Source organism: Ambystoma mexicanum, chromosome 10, assembly GCF_040938575.1.
Source record: "Ambystoma mexicanum isolate Mex_15411 chromosome 10, UKY_AmexF1_1, whole genome shotgun sequence".
NCBI lineage: Eukaryota > Metazoa > Chordata > Amphibia > Caudata > Ambystomatidae > Ambystoma > Ambystoma mexicanum.
Genome location: NC_090932.1, coordinates 37,888,724 through 37,910,431, shown reverse-complemented (window position 1 = coordinate 37,910,431; position 21,708 = coordinate 37,888,724). Strand labels below are relative to the sequence as shown.

The 21,708-nt window shown below is 47.7% G+C and overlaps 1 protein-coding gene across 2 annotated transcripts in view; it reads left to right on the top strand.

Moving 5' to 3' along the window:
• The window catches only part of CLDN16 (claudin 16), a 233,238-nt gene that overhangs the window by 72,642 nt on the left and 138,888 nt on the right, over nucleotides 1-21,708 (top strand). The window contains exon 3 of one of the 2 annotated variants that reach the window (XM_069617451.1): nucleotides 6,861-6,947. The exons of the other annotated variant lie outside the window; for it this stretch is intronic. Within the exon in view, the coding sequence (XP_069473552.1) occupies nucleotides 6,861-6,947 (87 nt within the window). The remainder of the gene's footprint in view (nucleotides 1-6,860; nucleotides 6,948-21,708) is intronic. 2 annotated transcript variants of the gene reach the window in all.

Genomic DNA, 21,708 nt, shown 5'->3' with positions numbered 1-21,708 from the left:
TTGCACTTATGTGCAAAAATGTTCTCTTGTGCAATTTTTGAACATTTTAGCCATAGAAAAGTAAAGAGTGCAACACAAGCGCAATCTCCTTTAGTCTTCTCTTTTCCGCTGTGTTGCTAGGAATGGGTAAATGGCACCCACATTTAATAATTGCTGGAGGTATTTACAATGGCTTCCTATGGAATCCTCCCACTTTTACCCTGTGGTCATTTCAGACGGATTCCTAGGAAACTCCATGCTGACTATAAGGTAGCCACATTTGCCTTGTGGAATCGGAAATGGAGGCAGGCGTGATACGTCTGCCCAGCGCCCCAACTCTGCCTGACAAGTGCACAAGAAAAAACAGCTGAATGGAAAACCTGGCTGCGCACATAGTGCTTTCTGCCACTTTTCACATCTGAGTCACCCAGAAAATGACCCTTAGTGACTGACTTAAACTCATTAATTTGCTCTCACTGTTACTGACTGATCCATTCATTTGTCCCACTATTTTTTGATTCACTGACTCACTAACTGAATCTCCCACTAATCCACTAACTGATTCAGTCACTCTTGACTCGCAGACAGACTCCTTCACTTGTAATCCTAAACTCATTGATAAGTGATTCAGTCGCGGAATCACTGTCAATCCATATCGGACTGCCCGATTGACTCAGTGAATATGGCTTTCATGCCTTGCCAGGAGGGCGCACATGGCCTTTAACGGCTCGGCAGCCCGAGCTAAGGCAGACCCAAGCAAAGCTCGGGCTGTGGTTCGTTAAAGTCCATGTCCACCTTCCGGGCAGGGCATGAAAGCCTTTCGCACCCCGGGGTTTGCCCGGGGGGTGCAAATGGCTTTCTTTATCTTTCATGGGTAGATCCGCACTGCTTCTGAAGTCAATCACCCGATGAAAAATGAAAAAAAAGATGGGTGCTGCCACATGGAAAAGGGACTAAGTCCCTTTTCCGTTTCTCTGATGACAAACAAATGGGAGGAGTTCCGGGACTGGAGCGCAATACTCCAGTCATGCAGGTAAGTGGAGGGGATGGTGGGGCAATCAGGTCATTTTGGGGGTGGGAAGGCAACAGGGAGAGCTTCCATGTTGCCTCCCCACACTGAAAGGAAAGAAAAAAGAAACGCCACCTGGGGAAGGTTCTCATGTTGCTGGGACAGCAGGTGTGGATTGTGTATTCTCGCCTGCTATTCCAGCCACCTGAGTGGCAGAGCTTCCTTCCCCGGGTGCAAATCACTATTCACTTACTCATTCTCTGATTCTGCAACTCACTCACTAACTGACAAACTCACCCATCCACCAGCTGACTCATCCACTAATTTACCAACTCACTCACTCACTCACCCACAGATTCAGCAACTCATTCGCTCATTCATTTATACCATTCCCAAGTCATTCAACCATCCGTGTACTCACCGATTCAGCATTTATGAAACCAATGCATACATTTCAGTGCTTTTGAATGTCCAGATCATGTGCCCGATCGCCTGCTCCTTGTTAAAGTATTGTGGTGCAGTAATGTAAACACTGGCAGCCATTTTGTGCATTGCTCCTTGTAAAAGTACTGCGTTGAAATAATGTTATGTTATGTTATGTTAGCGGTACTTGTATAGCGCACCGTCACCAACGGAATTGGTCCCCAGGTGCTCTGGCGGATCTGTAAACAGGAAGGGTGGGGGTACGGGTAGTCGGGAGGAGGGGAGAAGGAGAGTGGGAGGAGTGGTGTGCTGTTGGCAGCTTCAGCTCGGTATACACCAAGTGCTGGGCTTTGGTGACAGTATCGGATCGGATGAAGGCCTCGAGTGCTGTGGGTGAAGTTTATGTGTTGTTGATACGGTGTGGTAAAGTGCGTGCCGATTGCTGGGAGACAGATGGTTGTGTGGTTTTGTGTGGGTTTAAGTATGCAGAAGATTGAGGGTTGGGTTAGTGGGGTCTGTATCCTGGTTCAGGTACTTATGATTCCGTTAGAGTTGTGTATCTGTGAGTTCGGATGTCGCTGGTTCCTCGTGGGCCGACTCGATTTGGTGGTGTTGCGCTGATCCAACTGTATCCTATTGAGTATAGTTTGGATTGGTGGGTGCGTCTGAACCTAATCTTCAGGTGTGGGACTGGGTGGGTGATATCTATTCTCAGGTGATCTAGTCTGACCCTGGTCGGTTAAGGCTTTGAGTGGTTCAGGGTCAGGGTCGTGTTGAAGTGTTGTCCTAGTGGATCGTCTTGGTGAGCGTGTGTATTCAGACGTTCGTATCCTTCTGTCCTGACTGGTTCTTTGATTTCCGTGTACATCCTTGGGACTGTTGTTTAGTTGTAGTCTTGTGTTGTGGGGCATTGTGCTTCCTGCTTTGTATTGGTGGACCGTGTTTAGTGATGAAATATTCTGTTTCTCACCCATTGCATTGGGCCCGTGATGCAGTGCTTCCTTTCCCTCTCTATGTTTTGTTCTAAGGGCTGTTGGGGAAGGTCATAGTTAGGTCCTGGTCCTCTTGATGATTTGTTCTAGTCTTTCTGTCTTAGTTTGCTATGTTTACTGTCTTTGGTTGTATTGCAACTGTCGCCCGTTTGGTCCTTTTAGTATGCCTTGGGATATTTAACTCAGCTTTTCACATTGATTGATCGGTGCGTATCGCGGTTGCTCTACGTTCATTGATGTTTTTAGTTATGTTGGTGTCCCTGTGGCCAGTCTTTCTAGTTATGACGTGAAGAGCCAGGTTTTGAGTAATTTCCTGAATAATAGGTGGTTTCTTGTGTTACGTATGTACGTTGGAAGGTCGTTCCAGGTTTTCGGGGCTTGGTGAGAGAAGGAGGATCCTCCAAGTTTTCTTTTGTTGTAGGGCTTCGGTTCCAGACGGATGTCCATGCTTGATCTGAGCGTTCTTGTTGGTTGATGTAGGCGCAGTTTGTCTCTTAGGAACTCAGCGCCTTCGTTGTGTACCTCTCTGTGCATAATGCACATTGTTTTGAATTTTATTCGTTGTTTTATTGTTAGCCAATGTAGTGTTTTCAGCGCTGGTGCGGTGTGTTCTCTTCGGGGTAGTTTCAGAAGTAGTCTGGCTGCCGCGTTTTGAATGCGTTGTAGTTGTTTCAGAAGTCATTCAGGCATGCCTAGGTATAGGCTATTGGCGTACTCTACTTTGGACATGACGAGGGCGATGATGGTGGTGGTCGTTTTGTTGGTGAACGATAAGAACGGTAAGATTCTCTTTGCTGCTCGCAGGAGTAAGAAGCATTTCTTGAAGAGAGCGTTTACTTGTGGCTCTAGCGTGAGATTATTGTCCATTAGAACCCCCAGGTTTTTACAATCGCCGAGGGTGCTGGGGTAGTCCCGAGTTCCCTTGGCCAAGGGATGAATTGGTTTTCTCCTCCATTTTTTGTGATGATCATTATTTCAGTTTTGCCTGGGTTGATTTTGAGGGAATTGGAGTTCATCCAGAAGAATACATCGCTGAGGCAGTTTTCTAGCGTTGAGTTTCTTTCCGGGTTGTCTTGTATTTTGAAGATTATTTGTGTATCGTCAGCATAGTTGTAGCAGGTGACGCCATGGCTTTTGATGATTCTGATAAGTAGATACAGGTAGATGTTGAATAGTAGCGGGGAGAAGGAAGATCCTTGTGGTACCCCACAGGTCAAATGTCCCGGGCTAGATTTGAAGGGTTTCATCCATACAGTTACCGTTCTGTTTGTTAGGAAAGATTTGATCCATAGTAGGGCAGTGTTTGTTATTCCAAGTGCTTCTAATCTCGTTATGAGGGTGTTGTGGTCGACTGTGTCAAATGCTGCCGATAGGCCTAGGAGTATCAGGGCAGTGCTGTTGTCCGAGTCTGCGTTGATTTTTAGATCATCCCATATTGAGAGTAGAGCTGATTCTGTTCCTCTCAGTGGTCTGAAGCCAACTTGTGCCTGGTCTAGTAGGCCGTGCTCTTCTATAAACTCTTGGGTCATTTTTTATATGTACGTTTCGAGCAGCTTGGCTGTATATGGGATGTTGGAGATAGGTCTGTAGTTGGAGAGGTCCTCTACGTTTCCTGCTGTATCTTTCAGTAGTGGCCTGATGTATGCAGTTTTGAAGGCTTGTGGCACTTTCCCAGTTGCGATGGAATCGTTGAGGACGTTTCTGTAATATTCCATGGGCGTTCCTTGTTTAAGAATTGATTTGTATATGTCTGGTGGGCATGGGTCTTCGGGGGACCCTGAGTTGTTGCTTTCATTCACCAATTTGACAAATGTCTCCACTGATATTTCTGGAAAGCTTTGTAGTTTGTGTGGGTGCTCCTCCCAGGTGTAGGTTGTGGTTGTGGTCAGATCAGACGGTCTGCTTTGAATGGTTTGTTGGATGTTGGTGATTTTGTTTTTGAAGTGGTCTGCAAGGTCGTTGCAGAGTTTCACGGATGGAGTTGGTGTGTTGTTATATCCTGGAGGGTTTTTGATTTCGTTTATGATTTTGAAGAGCTCTTTTTGGGTGTTTGGTGCTTCGAAGATTCGGTTATCGTAGTGTTTCCTCTTTGTTTTTTGTATTTCCTTTTTGTAAGCCCGGTTGTGTTGTAGGAATTTCAGTTTGTTCGCCGCGTTGTTTTATTTTCTCCAATCAAGTTCTAGTCTTCATTTTTTTCTTTTCATGGTGCAAAGAAGTGGGGTGAACCATTTTGCCATAGACGGTTTATTAGAAGAAGCAAAGGGTTTTTCTTTGGCGATGTTGTCTATAGTGGTTATAATCCAGGAATGCAGCAGGGTTATCTTTTTGTCCAGGTCATCTTCTTCCATGAATGTTGGGTGTGGTTTGTTTAGCTCCAGGAGTTCATGCAGGTTGGAGTTTTTGATGGTTCTCCAATTTCTTCTCATGGTTTTCGTTGTTTTGTCCGGTTGATTGTTTGTTAGCCTGGTCATTTTGATTACAAAGGGGATGATGAGGTGGTCACTCTGGGTATTTGAATTGGGGGTGCCGTGGTGAGGAGTAGTTTGTTAGCGAAGATTGCGTCAAGTGTATGCCCTGCCGAGTGGGTTGCTCCTTTGACTAGTTGTTGTAGGTTCATTGCTGCTAGTTGGCTGGTTAGCGATTTTTGTATGGTTGTGTTTTCTCCTTCAAAGCAGATGTTGAAATCTCATAGGACTATCAGGTGATTGTGTTTGATGGCTAGGACGGTGATCGCTTCTGTGAAGGAATCTACGAACGTTGCATCGTAGGTTGGTGGTCTATATATTAGTACGAATTTCAAGTTTGTTTTGGATGTTACTGCTGGACGTATGATTAGGGATTCACATTTATCGATGATTAGTGGGTCTTCCAGTTTGATATCCAGGTGTTCCTTGTGAATGATTGCCAGCCCTCCCCTCTTTTGGTTTTTCTGTTTGATTGGATGCATTTGAAGTATTCAGGTAAGCAGTTGTTGAGGGTGATCTTGTAATTGTCGTCTAGCCAGGTTTCTGTTACAAATAGGATGTCAATCCCTCCGTCGCAGAGCAGATTGTATATCTCAGTGGCATGTTTCGACATTGATCTTGCATTGATGAGGTTGCAGTGGATCTTATTGGTGTGGTTTTGCTTTTTGGTTGTACCTTGTTTTGGTTTGTGGTTGTTTGGTTGCGGTGCATCACTGTTGGCGTTGATTGGGGTGGATGAGGATCAGCGAAGGTTGTATCTTCACTGTAGGAGGGCGTATGAGGATCAGCGGAGGCTGCATCTTCATTGAGACGGTCTGCTAGATTGAAAGCTTGGCTGTTCAGTGGTGTTGCTTCTACGTTTGTGCTGGTTTGGTCAAGGTCCGTGAAGGCTTCTTCTTCGTTGAATTGGTAAGTTAGGTTCATGTTTGGGTTGTTGGCTATAAGATCTTCATCGTCGTTATGTCCGGTATGGTGCGGGTGTTGGGGGTGTCCTTCTGTTCTTTTGATGTATGGGGTGATGGGGTCGGACTCTGGCCACCTTCTTCTTGGGTGTTCCCATCTTTTTTCTGGTTGTCTTGGGATTTTCTTTGTCTGTCTTGATGTCTCTGTGTCATTTCGGTATCCTGGTTCTGGGGTTCTTGCGAGGTATGGTCTGAGATATAGGGAGTTTTCCCTTTGGAGTTTTGTTCTGGTCGTTTTGGTTTTTGGCGTTTGTTTTTTTACTATTTGAGGTTGTTGCTTCGGTGGTAGGTTGGATTTGTGTGCCTGTTTCCAGTGCAGCCTTGTCTTGTGCCCTTTCTCAGCATCCCTTTCTGGTCCGGGGCATTTTGGTGCTCAGTGCGGAGGTGCCGGTTGAGTTGTTGGCTGCTGTGTAATAATAATGTAAACACTGGCAGCCATTTTGTGCATTCCATCATCTTTCTGGATGTCGTGTTTTGTGATATTCTATAGGATTTGTAACACACTGCACGCCATCCAGGAGGGCAAGGTAGGAGGGCCAGGGTGTGATTGAGATTGAGTGAGGTGGGTGAGGGTCAAGGGGTGATTGAGATTGAGTGAGGTGGATGAGGACCTAGTGGGGAGTTGCACCACCACGAGGTAGACTCGAACAGCAGCCAGAGACACAGGCATTGAGGGTCAATGGAATTAGAGCTATTTGGCACAGTGGCAGACACCGGGGCCTTGGGTGGGCAGGCTTCCATCACCAAACCTCCATGGTTTGAAGCCAAGTGCAATGAGCAGGTGGGCGTTGGCTGATCCTGGGGATCCAGGCGCGCAGATATTGGAAGTTCAAGATTATCCTTGTTTACTTTGGTTAATGCAGTCCACCCATGTGCACTTTTAATAATTCCCGCCGTCAACACTCAGTTAACACAGACTGTGTAAAACGTTACAACACCCCCTGAGACCAAGCCCTGAAAGGGCTCAGAAATTGATTTGAACATGACATTGGAAAATGGAGAAGCTGATGGCGTATAATTGAATTGACAGGCGAGGCAGCAGGAAGCTCAGGCCCCTTGAAGGTAGACTGTGGACTCAAACATATCAAGCGCTCTTCTGAGGTTTTGCAATTCAAAGGTAATCCATTACATATACCTCTACAATGACCCTGTTTATTTGGAAATGTTGCTTCTGTGTGCCTCGTGCAGCCTCCTCTATGGTGGCAGATGACCAGGTCCAAAGGACTCCACGGAGGATCTACATCGTTCAGAAGTTTTAGGCTCGGCTGAGAAACACCAAGGTTGCTAATGGTGGATGCCATCGAGCAAGTATGGGGGCGGAAGATTGAGTAGAAGTAACTTGTGGCATGAGTAATAATGATGCAATATATTCACCTGCACCTAACAGAGTTCCTAGAAGCTGATGTAAAGCGCATTCCACAATGGATATAGGAAATAGGAACTCAATTTGATAATTTAATGGCATTGAAGGTGTGATGTACAACGATAAATCCCTTCATTTGACTCTTGGTGTTGAACTCAGAGGCAGGCAAGAGGGATCTGCTACACGCCAATGATTTAACTTGTTTTTAATTGCTTTAAGATTGGTTATGATATGTATATGTTGATTAGACATACTCTGATATGTGTCTGCCATTCACTAAGGATGAGCAGGGCTGCTTGCAGGCCCATGTAAACACTGATCTTCATGTTATCTGCACTGTACCAGACTTGGGATGCATTTCTCCTGATAACAGCCTGGAGAGCACAGTGGCTCCTCTAGGTCCCAGGCACTGGTCGTGGTGGCCCAGAGCATCACTTGAATGACAGTGCTTCTTCTCGCTCCTTGAGAGAAACGCTGATCCTGAAGCTGCCCAGGCAAGGGGCCCTGCCCAATCTCTGACTGCAGGCCTCTGTGAATTTACAGGTACCCTGGATGCCCTCTCTGCCAGGTAGAGGGGGAAACCCGCTCTATGTTATCTGCTAATGGAGAAGACCTGCCTAGTGGTTTTGTATAGTAGCGTAAAGGAGAGAGATGGTCAGGGGCATTGCCGTGGTATCAGCCTCTGGAGGGAATTGGCCCCTTATGGGCCGGGGAGGGGCAGATGACAAGGGCCTGAACTGCATTAATGAGTTGTTGGGAGAGACTTAGCAACCAGATAGGGCCACAGCTAAGTGACACATGCAGTCCTAAGAGAAATGAAGGAAGGAGGGAAGAGACATGGAGGAAGAAAGTAAGTACCGGAAAGTAAAGGTAGAGAATGAAGTGACATGATCCCTTTACGGGTGTTGCAAATGCCAGTCTTGTAGAGATCAGCCACAGTGCTCATATAATCGGCCAGCTCTTCTGGACCTCCCACAGTGATCCGAATGCTTGTCTCCCACATATCTGCCAGCCCTTCATTGCCTCCACAGTGATCTGAATGCTTGTCCCCCACTCATGTCATCTTCCAGCTGTTCTTTGCATGCAACAGTGATCTGAATGCCTGTCCCCACTTATCATCTGCAAGTACTTTTATGCCTCGCACAATGATCTGAATGTTTGTCCCCCACTCATCATATGATCTGCCAGCACTTCTTTGCCTCCCCAAGTGATCCCAATACATGTCCCCTTCAAATCATCTGCTAGCACTTCTTTGCCTCGCACCGTGATCCGAATATTTGTCCCCCTCTCATCATATCATCTAATAGCTCTTCGTTGCCTCCCACAGTGGTCTGTGTGTGACTGGTCCCCGACTCATATAATCTGTCAGCATTTCTATGCCTCCCACAGTGGTCTGTGTGTGACTGGTTCCCCACTCATAGTATCATCTGCCAGCCATTATTTGTCTCCCACAGTGATCTGAATGCTTGTCCCCCACTCATGATATCATGTGTTAGCCCGTCTTTGCCTCCGTGCTGTAGCACCTTGAAGCATCATTTGTGCTAGATGGAATTACAATAATGGTCACAAACCAAATAATCGGACGGACTCCGGGAATATGGCAAAGTACTACTTTATTGTCAATTCAATAAAGCATAGTCACCTGGCAAACATCTGACTGATGCATACACAATCTCACAGATGTTTGATTACATGGAGGTCTTATACCCCAATATGCATCCTCTATGATGTCATTCTATGTGACAGAATACAAAACCTATCAATGTTAGGGATTGGTGAAGGGGACATATCTACTTATAGAGCATATGAAGATAAGTGCATCATTGGCTACACTTATCTGTAGGGCACGCCTTGAACTACCTCTAAATGCAAACAGTAATGATTATAACAGACATAAAATCAGTGGATTGGCTTCTGCAACATGTATGTTGGGTTGTCCCCCATCCCCACTGATTGTTTGGCATACTATCCCAACCCTGGACATTTGGCTCTTCAGCAGCACATACATGAAAAGAAACCTAGGAGTTTGAATCCCGTCAGACTACTCCCCATTTTCCCAATTAGTCTATCACCTGTCATCGGAAGGCCATCATCCAAAGTCTTCCATTTGTAGTTTGACCTTGTTGCCTGCTCACGGTCCTGGATCATTCAAGGGAGTGTGAGCACACCACTATCTTAGCGTAAGGCTCTAATGAATAGCCTTTGTTTTCGACTTTTGAGTCACATGAGAAAAGACCACACATTTGTCCATTTCAGCCTTCCATTTACTGCTATTTGATTTAATTATGCAGGATGCTGTTGCTCCTCTTGGCCTCTAGAGACTTGCTCACTCCATCTCATATGAACTTTGTACACTTTTAATTGACCAGCAGTTTGGCTTTTACAGATGTTTTCATCTTCTTCCATATATGAAGACTGTCCTGCATTCATAGCTTATCATGTACTCGCTTTGTGCTCTGTGCTTATCCTTTAAAAATAGCATCTTCACTTTGGGCCAACCGTGATTCATCATCGGCTCTGCACATCTCCTGATTCTTGCAGCCTTGGCCTGTCTCTGAGGTAGCTTGGTTAAATTCAACATGAACCAGCATCCATTTTCCTGATATTGCCTTCCTTGCCACATTATATATTCCTCTATAGCAAGCTTCTATCCGTTGTCATTCTACCTTGCGTTACTGCGTTTTTACAGTTATTGGTCAGTAAGTTGCTTCATCTTCTTTAGATCCATGATTACTTTAGCTTTAGGTTCATGTTACTGTTAGTGATTCAGTTACATTGTTACTTATTATTTTCATATTGTTTCAAGATAGGTTCATATTCCTTCAGGACATCACTTTGTCCTCATCAGATTTCACTTTAATGTCCATTCATGATATTCATTGATGCATTCTGACATCTTGGCAAGCGACATCCTTCCATGTAGAAATCTTCCACGCTACATCCTTCCACACTTTCAGTGCGAGGGTACATTCTGTATGGCTGTCTGAGTGTATAACATCTCTCATACACTCGATGTGGTATAGGAATGATGCAGAGCATCTCATTTATGGCTCTTCTTCAACTGTCCCAATATGACTGTGGTGAGTGGTTGGGAACTGGCAAGAAAGCACTTACCTGCTCCTCTACATTCCCCCCTCTGGTCAAATATTTGACTGAATTCTCTTCTTCCATACTCTTTATCTCCTCTTCATCATTTATCAGCATCTTCTCTTCTTCCTGCTTCTTTTTTGGAATTCAAATATTTGTCACCCCTCTCAGGGCACCTGCATGTTTTACATGTTCAGCCACACTCCAGGTCATATGACGGCACACTCCAGATGGTGAACATATCTTTCCCGATCCTTGAGGTTGTGAAACCTGGTTCCTGGAGGTGCAAAGGTACTTTTATTTATATTCTCATGGGTATTGGCTTCATCTTGCATCTGCTCACCCATTCCAGCATCAATATCAATCATTATCTTCATCCCAATAGCTTTCCTGGCTGTCTTCTTGCATTGCCCCATGATGTTCCTTATGAGACAAAACCCTAGCAGTATGAACACTAGTATTGCTTCAAGTATAAATCCATGAGAACAGAGATGTTAAGCAATCATCATCTTCAGTTTCGTCTACTTCCTCCACCATGTTTGTGTGTCAAGTTGACAACGTGGTTATTGCTTCTGTCAAGGTTCCATTCTTTTCATCATGGGCAGGTTAAATGTACAGCAAGAAGATCCAATCTCGGCACACACTCACCTCCTTCCATTTCTGTAATTAAGTCCAGGACATACCTGTTCTGTAGGGCCATAAGTCTAATCGCCCTCATTTCTTCTTGAATTGCATTAAATACTTTTATTGTTGTGTTTATCATTTGCAGCAGCTCCCATCTGGTAATCTGAAACCACCTGGTGTTTACTGCAGTCTGAATTCCTGGCATGAAGATAGATGTGAATATCACTGCTTTTCTACTAAACAGTTTATGTTCATCTGGAACATCATCATAGGCCTCCATTGATTTTTCTGAGAAATAATTGCTTCTCCTCTGTCAGAGTTTATTAAATGACCTTCTCTTCCTCAGGTGTGCATCCATTTTCGGAAAATGTATTGTCTGTAAGTTGCTTTGTGGTACTACCAATGCTGGTACTTATTAGTACCAATGAGCACACTCCTCTCCACTTTAGTGGTAACTTCATATATGCTCTAGATCCACAGGCCCAATAGTAATCCACTAGTACTGCTTTTCCATCCTTCATGCCTGCAACGTCAAAAATTTGACGACACTTAAGATTTTCTCCTACTTTCATTGTGCCATTCTTCCTGAAACATAAAGACACATTTTTCAGGGGTAATATTTGCAAAGGTCCCTCCTCATTATCAACCCCTGTCAACAATCTTGCAGTCTTAGGCCACTGGTGTTTGCATTATCTTTCTGCGTTCATCACAGCTGCTTCCCCTTGTCCGGTTAATGCTAGTGTTTTGCATATAACCAATCCTTCAGCCCATCCTTCAGGAGTAAACATTGTTCATTTAATTTGCAGCTGACCTCATTCCCAGCATTCTCGTCTTTCCTCCCCAGTCTCACATTGGAGCACCTTATTTTCTGCTGTCTTGAATCCTGCTCCATTTATTTCAGGCTGTTCATATTTTTGTATTTTCTGTGCTTTGTTCCTTGTTTTTCTCTTGACTTTATATCTTGGACACAATTGTCTTCTTTTGACGATGTTGCTTTATTCACCCACACTATGGATGCTGGTCTGCCTTGAAACTGTCCTCTGGGTAGGCAAAGTGCAAGGTGCGTCAGGCAATGTGCCTTTTTCGCTGATGCTTCTGTAGTTATACATATTTTAGATGTTCCCAAAGCGTAAGGTATACGGGAACACATGAAACCACAATCGTCTGACGTCCTCCTTCCCATCTTATTCATGTGCTGGTACCATAGGTTATTTTTTAAATGAGCCGAATTATCAAGATGTGTTTTTATATCCTCTTGTTTTTCATCAACATCCCTTTTAAATCGATACACACTCCTAGTTATATTGTAAAACAGGCTGTCTGTGCCTTTAGTGGGAACAATAATAGATGTTTCATTCATACCCTCTATATCTGTGGCATTTCTTTGCAACATTTCATAATGCCATAATAATAAGGAGAAACACACAAATCATAATATCAACGGATATCACCATCAATATTCCATGAAAACCTATTGACTTTCTGGATGGCAATGAATCGCTAAAATGTTGAAGCCTCTCCTTTTTATATTTACTTTAATATGCATATTTGTTATCTCCTTTTTAATCACTTCTATATAAAAACGGGAGTATTATTGCAATTATCACTCTCCAGACAATACAATTATTCTTGGGGGCCGCCAAGAATGTGATAACATTTATTCTTCTTTGTATTAGAGCTGGATAAGTTTGCAATATGTTGGAAAAAAGAACAGATATGAATGTCCACACTAGTGTAATGACAGGTATCATAAACAATGGTTGAAGTTCTTCTTGCATTTTGAAAGTCTGTATTCTTCTCATTGTCTCTATGAGCCTGTCTAAAAAGAGTGTTCCAAGGTAAAATGGGGCGTGCCACAGGTGTGAATACATTTACGCACAAGCAGCACTACACTGTGGGCATCAGTTCTTACCCTAGTTGGAGGAGTCAATGGGGTTCTCATACAGCATCCAGTCACCAACTCCTGAGGAGTTAGATAGTGATCCGCACCAGGCTGATTTCTTAGGGTATATAAAGCAAGGGCCAGCCAATGTAGCCATCCCTTTTTCATAGTCATCTTCAACTTGGCTATGCGTTCCTTTAACAATCAGTTTAATCTCTTGCAGATGCCATTTGCCTGTGGTTGATAAGCAGAGGAAAATGTATGTTTTACCCATAACAGAAGTCCTATCTCTCAAAAGTTCATTTACAAAGTGCAGTCCATTGTCAGACTGCAAAAACTTCACACCCCCACCACCTGAGGAATATCGCATACAAGGAACTTGTCAGCGCACGGTGAATTAGGGTGTGTGCATGGACTTACCTCGTAAAAGGACATACCATCATATATCTGTAGTCGTTGCATATCTGCAGCACACCTACATAATCTATATGTTAATGCTTAAATGGGCCATTGGGTCTAGGAATTGCTCCTCTTACTGTTCGTAAAGTGTGCCCTTCAGTGAATTTCTGGCAAACTATGCAATTATCAATGAACTTTGCCACATGCTCCAGGAGATTGGGTAAGAACCGCTCTTCTGCAATTGTTGCAGCTAGACTCTCTCGAGTCGTGCTTGCTGGGTAGGGAAGTTGCTCCAGCGCTATTCTCAATAATGCTAGGGGCATAACTGGATTGCCGTGCTATCCTGCCTCCTAATTGTCTCTGTGGGATATAAAGAACACCCCCGCTTTCTCCATAAATCCTGTTCTTCTTGTCAGGCTCAACCTTGTATTTCAATTAACTGGACAATAGACAGCACGTTAAAACCCTCTTTGCTAACATGCATTGTCCTGTCATTCTCTAAACTAGATGTGGGTGGATGATTGGCTGCTTTTTTGACCTCGTTGTATACAGAGGATTCCACAAAAACAGCTTCCCGCCTTAACATGTACTAGGTGTGTCTAGTTGCAAGTAGCGCCAAAAACGATGTCATTGAATATATTTAGACAAAGTAATAAAGATTCACATATTTTAATCAGTGTATACAAAATGTACAAAATATTAATCGATTTCCGCGCGCAGCGTATTCATGGATTCTCGCATCCAAAACCATCCGCGGCGCAGCGTGGCGCAGCGAGTCTGCAGCAGCGCCAGTTACACCCCCAAGAACGCCCTCGCGCAAGGAAAAGCCATCAAAATCCCAAAACCAGCGCAAAGGGCTGCGCCAACCCTGGACCGGTTTACCGGACTGCCAAACAGCAAACGCCAAGCGGGGAACGTGTATTACGGGTTTAGCAGTAACATGCGATTGGGCTGGGTACGTGTATTCCAGGGGTGCACGTGTGTTTACACACGCGATCGGGCCTGGGGGAGCGGGTACGTGTATTTCAGGGGTGCACGGGAAGTTTTACACGCGATTGGGCTGGGTACGTGTATTTCATAGGTGCGCGGGAAGTTTCACACGCGATTGGGCTGGGTACGTGTATTTCAGGGGTGCGCGAGAAGTTTCACACGCGATCGGGCCTGGGGGAGCGTGTGCCTGTATTTCAGGGGTGCGCGAGAAGTTTTACACGCGATTGGCCTGGGTGCGTGTATCTCAGGGGTGCGCGAGAAGTTTCACACGCGATTGGGCTGGGTACGTGTATTTCAGGGGTGCGTGAGAAGTTTTACACGTGATTGGCCTGGGTGCGTGTATTTCAGGGGTGCGCAAGAAGTTTTACACGCGATTGGCCTGGGTACGTGTATTTCAGGGTTGTGCGATAAGTTTGACACGCGATTGGGCTGGGTACGTGTATTTCAGGGGTGCGCGGGTGTCTTCACACGCGAATGTCCTGGGTATGTGTATTTCAGGGGTGCGCAGGAAGTTTTACACGCGATCGGGCTGGGTACGTGTATTTCATGGGTACGCGGGTGTTTTCACACGCGATTGGCCTGGGTACGTGTATTTCAGGGGTGCGCGGGAAGTTTTACACGCGATTGGGCTGGTTACGTGTATTTCATGTGTGCGCTGGTGTTTTCACACTCGATTGGCCTGGGTACGTGTATTTCAGCGGTGCGCAGGAAGTTTTACATGCGATTGGGCTGGGTACGTGTATTTCATGGGTGCGTGGGAAGTTTTACACACGATCGGGCTGGGTACGTGTATTTCAGGGGTGCGCGGGAAGTATTACACGCTCGCCTACCACACGTATTCATGGAATCGAACGTGGCCAATCTGAAACACGTACGCCAGCAGGAAGCAGCCGTACGTCGACCCGCACAGCATAAAAGTGCGCGCAAACAACAAACAAGCTCAGACGCCAGGATGAATATACCGTTCCTAGCAGCAGTGGCCGTGGGATACCGCAGGAGGAGGAGGAGGATAGTCAGGGCCAGAATTTTTACACCCAGAACAAGCCTTTTTGGGATGCCTGATGACCATGTGTATGGGAGGTACAGGTTTCCACCTCACATAATACTCAACCTGGTCAGTGAGTGGGAGGATGACCTCACATCAACCACCCTGTGCTCCCAAGCACTCAGCCCCATGGAGAAGGTCCTTAATGTAAAGCACTTCTTGGCCACTGGATCATTTCAGCGGACAAGTGACATAGTGGGGGGGTGTCACAGGCCACGCAGTCACGCTGCCTACACCAGGTCTTGGCCATCATCACTGCACGCCCATCAGTCCGCAGGCACATATACCTGCCCAGAACACCTGCAGAAAGGCAGGCTGTCGGCTAGGATTTCTACGGGGTGGCACAATTCCCCAAAGTGCTAGGTGCCATTGATTGCACCCATGTGGCTCTACGTCCCCCCAGGGCAACTGAGCACATCTATAGAAACCGCAAGCACTGGCATTCCATCAACGTCCAGGTAGTATGTGATGCCAAGGGAATCATCACCTCAGTATACACCAACTATCCAGGCTCCACCCACGACAGTTTCATTTACAGAATGTCTACACTAAACCGGGACATAGAAGCTGGGCGGCATGGCGATACATAGCTGCTCGGTGAGTATAAATGCCACTGCGCATGCATGCATGTCAGATACTGAGTAATGTCACAACCCCACTAATGATACCCATCACCACCTCCCCAGGGGACAGTGCCTACCCTCTTAGCACCCACATGATGACGCCAATTCGGAACCCCACCACGCCACCCCAGGTAAGATACAACACAGCCCACATTGCAACCCGGGGCATCGTGGAGCGCACATTTGGAGTACTCAAGTCACGCTTTCGCTCCCTTGACCGTTCTGGCGGGCAGCTGTTATACGCTCCCCCAGTAGTGTGCAGGATCATAGTGGCAGCATGTGTCCTGCACAACGTTGCAACACGCCGGGGCCTGGCCGTGGACATGGTGGTGCCCCCACATCCCCAACCACATGCATGCCCGCTGCGCATGGGAGGGGAAAGGGCACGGGGTGAGGCAGCCCGTCAGCAGCTGGTGGCTAATTACTTCACATAAAATCACACCCCTGTGGAGTGCACTCAGCCCTGGCACATACCAGCTGACAATCAATGATGAATCAATCTGACAATGATGATGCCTCAATGGACAGTCAACTGTCACAACCATACCAGCCTGAGATTATACATCTGGAAGTGTTCCATTGTGTGCTTCCCTACCTACACAAGCACCACCAATGCTCTGTCATCAAAAGACACACTTATATGCTGCTAAAATCATTACCCCCTTGCAAGATACAACATGACAGCAGTGCCATGTCACCCAACCCCTCCCCAGCACCGCCACCCAACACACCATGGCATGACATGCCATGTGAGAGCAAACAAAGTCATCCCCCAAACATGACACAAGTGTCACAAAGTACAGTGTCCCTAATGGAAACTGGCCACACACAATATGCCCACATAAATGTAGAAATAACAACACAGATGACCAAATACTTACCACAATACAATCCACATAGCATAAACATGACAGTACTAAGGTAAAGGATACGTAGTCTTACAACATGAGAATGCCAGCACATCCACCACCTCCAACTGTACAGTGTTGTTGCCACGCACATCTGGAAGTCCACTGCTCACAACATGAACTCCATCTCCAAAGTGGACGGCCTTGTGAAGACATGAGGAATGAACCTGCAAATTAGGAGGGAGACATGGATGCACAAGCACACATCAATACACCATGCAGTGCACAATACAACAACAATATGCACTAGGAATGTATACACAGCATTGACTACAGACTGCCCACAAGTGTCGTGGGAGTTCAACATCACTGTGTAAGTCACTGTCACTTGGGCACACCCTTTGCAAGCCCATGGAAATGGGAAGCAGGAGGGGTGTGTGTCTCACGAACCCAAGCATCTAACCCAAACTCAGGACAAGCCTGCATGTGCCCAGCCGGAATACAGTGGATGCCCACGGGAGCCACAAAAGGCAACACACTGCAACAAAAAATCAAAAATCAAAAAACAAAAATGGCCATGTGTGGGCCAGGGGGGTGGGGGAGGCCACCCAGGAGGTCCGAGGACAGGGTGCTCACCAACAGCCACCTGTGTGGATGTTGCGAAAAAAAAAACACCTCCATGGGCTCATGGCCTGCACGGCTACGACATCGTGGGAGATTCATCGCTGGATTCGCTCTCCTCAACCTCTGCTGCTGCTGCCACAGGAGGTGGTGGTACAATGAGAGGCAGCCCAAGCAAAGCCCTAGTTTGGTCCTCCATGGCAGCAAGCATGCAGGTGTGGAAGGTCTCTTTATGCAGGTATATGGTGCAGAGATCTCCATGCACCACCCGACGTGATGCCCGGACCTCTGCCCGAGTTGCCTGCATCTCTGCTGAGAGCGTACGGGTGACGCGCTCCAGCAGCTGTTCCGTCCTCGTGACAGTGGAAGCCTCAAGGTCCACAAGAGTCTGCCTGAGGTGCCGGACTTCTCCCCTCAGGGCTTCCCTCTGGCCCTGGGCCTCTAAAGAAATGGATTCCCTCAGATTGTCCAGGGCCGCCCGTCTGTCCCTGTTGGACGCCAACATGTCCTCCCTGAGTGATTGGCAAATGGAGTCTGTTGCCTGCTGTAGTTGCTCCATCTGCCTTTCTGGGGGGACAATGGAAATGGCCACCCTCTCCATGGCTTTAGCCATCATCTCAGATGATGCTGCCTGTTGGTTTGCCATACCGTATATGGATTGCTCCGATGCGGTATTGCCTGGTGGCTGACGGCCACCACGTTGGCGGGCACCACACCTGTCTGGGGCAAGGCGAACTGCGCCTTGCTGTGTCAGCACTGCCTGAGGCTGCAGGACTGCATTCCCCCTCTGATCTGCTAGCCCAGGAACAGGATCAGATGTTGCAGAGTGTGGCCCTGCATCCGTAACCACCAAAGGCGCACCTACCAACACTGACATCCCCATAGTGGGCTCTACCCCTGGTGCAGGTGGGTCGGACAGAACAGTATCCCTTCCATGAACACATACCTGCAAATCCACATAGGTCTCATCCGAATCAACACCTGAAAAGAGGTCTGGGGAGGTGCAGCCAGAGACACCCCTGGACACTATGGCCTGCAGCAAGAGAGGGTTCTCCCCCACCACCAAACCACGTCCCCCACTGGTGTCCGGTCGTGCTTGAGATCCCTCCTGGGTCTGCACCATCTCCTCACCCTCAACAGCATCAAGTGCGTCATCCTCTGGAAACACATGAAAGACAAAAAATGGAAACAGGCATTAGCACCATGGCACACAATTAGGCCAGACAAGCTACAGAACCAGTACTTGATTGACACATGTCCCACATGACTATAACCCTCCCATGCATGCACTGTCACTGAGTTGGAAGGGGAGGAAAATGTCAGACACTGATGACACCAAGATGGAAGAGCAACACATTAGCTGCATGCTGGCTAGCAGTGCCATCACACATTGGCCTGTGAGTGGCATGTCCAATCCACATACATGACACATGCCATCACACAGATGGCATGTACCATAGGCATGTCATATATGTGACAATAGGGCAGAGAAATGCATAGTAAAAGTGGGGGAATTCAAACAATCGGCCTGAATGAACACAGCAAAATACGGAACGATGTTGTTGCAGGATGCCACTTCAAGGGCAACTGGTGTGATGTAGTTCCAAATGTCTACTGTGGGCAGAAGGGATACTGTAATACCCAAATCCAGGGCCGCAGAATGTATTGGATGAAGCAAATGGGTGACCCGAAACACTCAGGCACACACACCCTCACCTGGCACACAACCAGAACCCCTCCCACAAACAACATACACATGGATCACACACACATGCATGTGCACTCACCGGACAATGCCTCGTAATCTGGCAGTTCTCCCACACCTTGGATCTGCTCCTCTGTGACGTAGGTCCCAGCAACATGCTCATGTAGAGTGAGTTCAATGTCCTCTTGTGGAGACCCACCTCCAGTCACCAGAGTTGCGGCATGACTTGAGGCCAGGTTTTTCTTTGCCCTGCGCTTAAGGTCATTCCAGCGCTTGTAGCACTCACCATCTGTGCGCCTCACAAACCCAAGGTCACTTATGCTGTCAGCGATGGACTGCCAGTGTGCCTGACGTCGAGCAGGTGTGATCTTACACCCTGAAGTGATCAACATTTTGCCGTCATGTGCAGACACATACTGCACAAGTGCATCCAGTTCGGCATCATTGAGGCTAGGCTTCCTTGGCCGGACTGTGTAGCCGTGTCTGGGGCATCAGCCTGTACTGGACAAGCACTCTTCCTCTTTCTTTTTGAAGGTGGTGGGGATCCTGAGTGGCCTACGCCGCTCTGGCCACTAGGGGCAGGAGCACTGGTGGACTGTGTAGTAGTAGTGTGCGATGGCACACTGACCATATGACTTTCGGCAGGCATTAGCTGAAGTGTGATGTTAACAGGGGGAACCTCAGTCTGATGGACTGGGACCAACACTGTTCTGGCTGGGAGAGTCAGAGCTGGGGTGGACGGAGCTGCAGCTGCCCCTGCAGCCTCCCCACCCCGCCTACTCAGGGCAGCAGATGACATGGCTGCCCCTGATCCACGTGACCTGGTGACACTAACTTGCATCGCCACCCGTGGCCTAGACTTGGCGACCTGGAAGTCAGCCTGGGAGTCACCCTGTGCCAGGTCAGGTGCCACAATGGGCCTGTCCGATAAGGGCTGAGCAGAGATGGTGTCAGCCACGTTTCCCTCAACCATGGGGGGGGCATGGGTGTCCCTGACTGGTCCTCCACACGTGGGGGGCTAGGGGTAGCCTGCAAATCCCGGCCACATCCCCTACCGTGCCCACCACGCCCACCTCTTGAGGCTCGGCCACCTTTGCCACCCTTACCACTTGCTCCCCTCCCAGCCATGGCACTGATGTTGTTGTGCGTATGGGAGTTGCAGTAAACTATTGTCCTGGCCAATTGGGGGTCAAAGGGGTAGGGTACAAGATGGAATTCGTAACCTAGTGCTCTAGCAAGGCTGTATGGAACCCCTGGGGAAAGATGACGGCTCACGCAACGCACAGGCACCCCAAAAACAGAAAATGATGTGCACGCGACCCCTCGTAGACCACGTGCGTGGAAAAATGAACCCGCACTACGCTGTGGCACCCAGAAACACAATAATGAACGTACGCGTGTCACACGCAGCCTACAATGACCTCTGAAGGGGTACGTGACACACGGGGCAAGCATAGTTGGTAAATACGTGCGCGACTCACTGTCTGCCTGGGAAAAGAGCGTGAAAAATACGCGCGTGTGCGCGTTGGCAACACCCCCGCCAAAAGAAGAATTGTACGCTGTCTGAGGAGACAGGACAAAAGAAGAAGTGAACGCTGTTTGAGGAAACAGGTCCAAGAGAAAATCATAAAAAACTGACAGAGGTAACAGGGAGTACGAACTAGAAACGCTGTGAAGTAAATCGCGTGTGAACCGACAAGAAGTACAGTATTCACCCACTCGCTCTCCACGAAAAGCACGTACAAGGAAATGACATCCTACACGTACTTTTAAACCGGACCAAACGTCCAACGTCACTTCCCGTATACGCACTGAGGCCCTATCCTCCAATTACACGAGATGACACTGGGACGTGCAGTTCTCGGATGTGTAACATGCACCCGGGTTCAGGGAAATGCCCGCGCGTGTCACGTCACAGACGCGCCTCCAATGGAATCGCGTACCCAGAACAATTGCGCGTGTAAAACTTCGCGTGCACCCCTGAAATACACGTACACAGGCCAATCGCGTGTAAAACTTCTCGCGCACCCCTGAAATACACGTACCCGCTCCCCCAGGCCCGATTGCGTGTGGAAACACCCGCGCACCCCTGGAATACCCGTACCCAGGCCAATCGCGTGTGAAAACACCCGCGCACCCCTGGAATACCCGTACCCAGGCCAATCGCGTGTGAAAACACCCGCGCACCCCTGAAATACACGTACACAGGCCAATCGCGTGTAAAACTTCTTGCGCACCCCTGAAATACACGTACCCGCTCCCCCAGGCCCGATCGCGTGTGGAAACACCCGCGCACCCCTGAAATACCCGTACCCAGGCCAATCGCATGTGAAAACACCCGCGCACCCCTGAAATACACGTACACAGGCCAATCGCGTATAAAACTTCTCGCGCACCCCTGAAATACACGTACCCGCTCCCCCAGGCCCGATCGCATGTGGAAACACCCGCGCACCCCTGAAATACACATACCCAGGCCAATCGCGTGTGAAAACACCCGCGCACCCCTGAAATACACATACACAGGCCAATCGCGTGTAAAACTTCTCGTGCACCCCTGAAATACACGTACCCGCTCCCCCAGGCCCGATCGCGTGTGGAAACACCCGCGCACCCCTGGAATACACGTACCCAGGCCAATCGCGTGTGAAAACCCCCGCGCACCCCTGAAATACACATACAGAGGCCAAT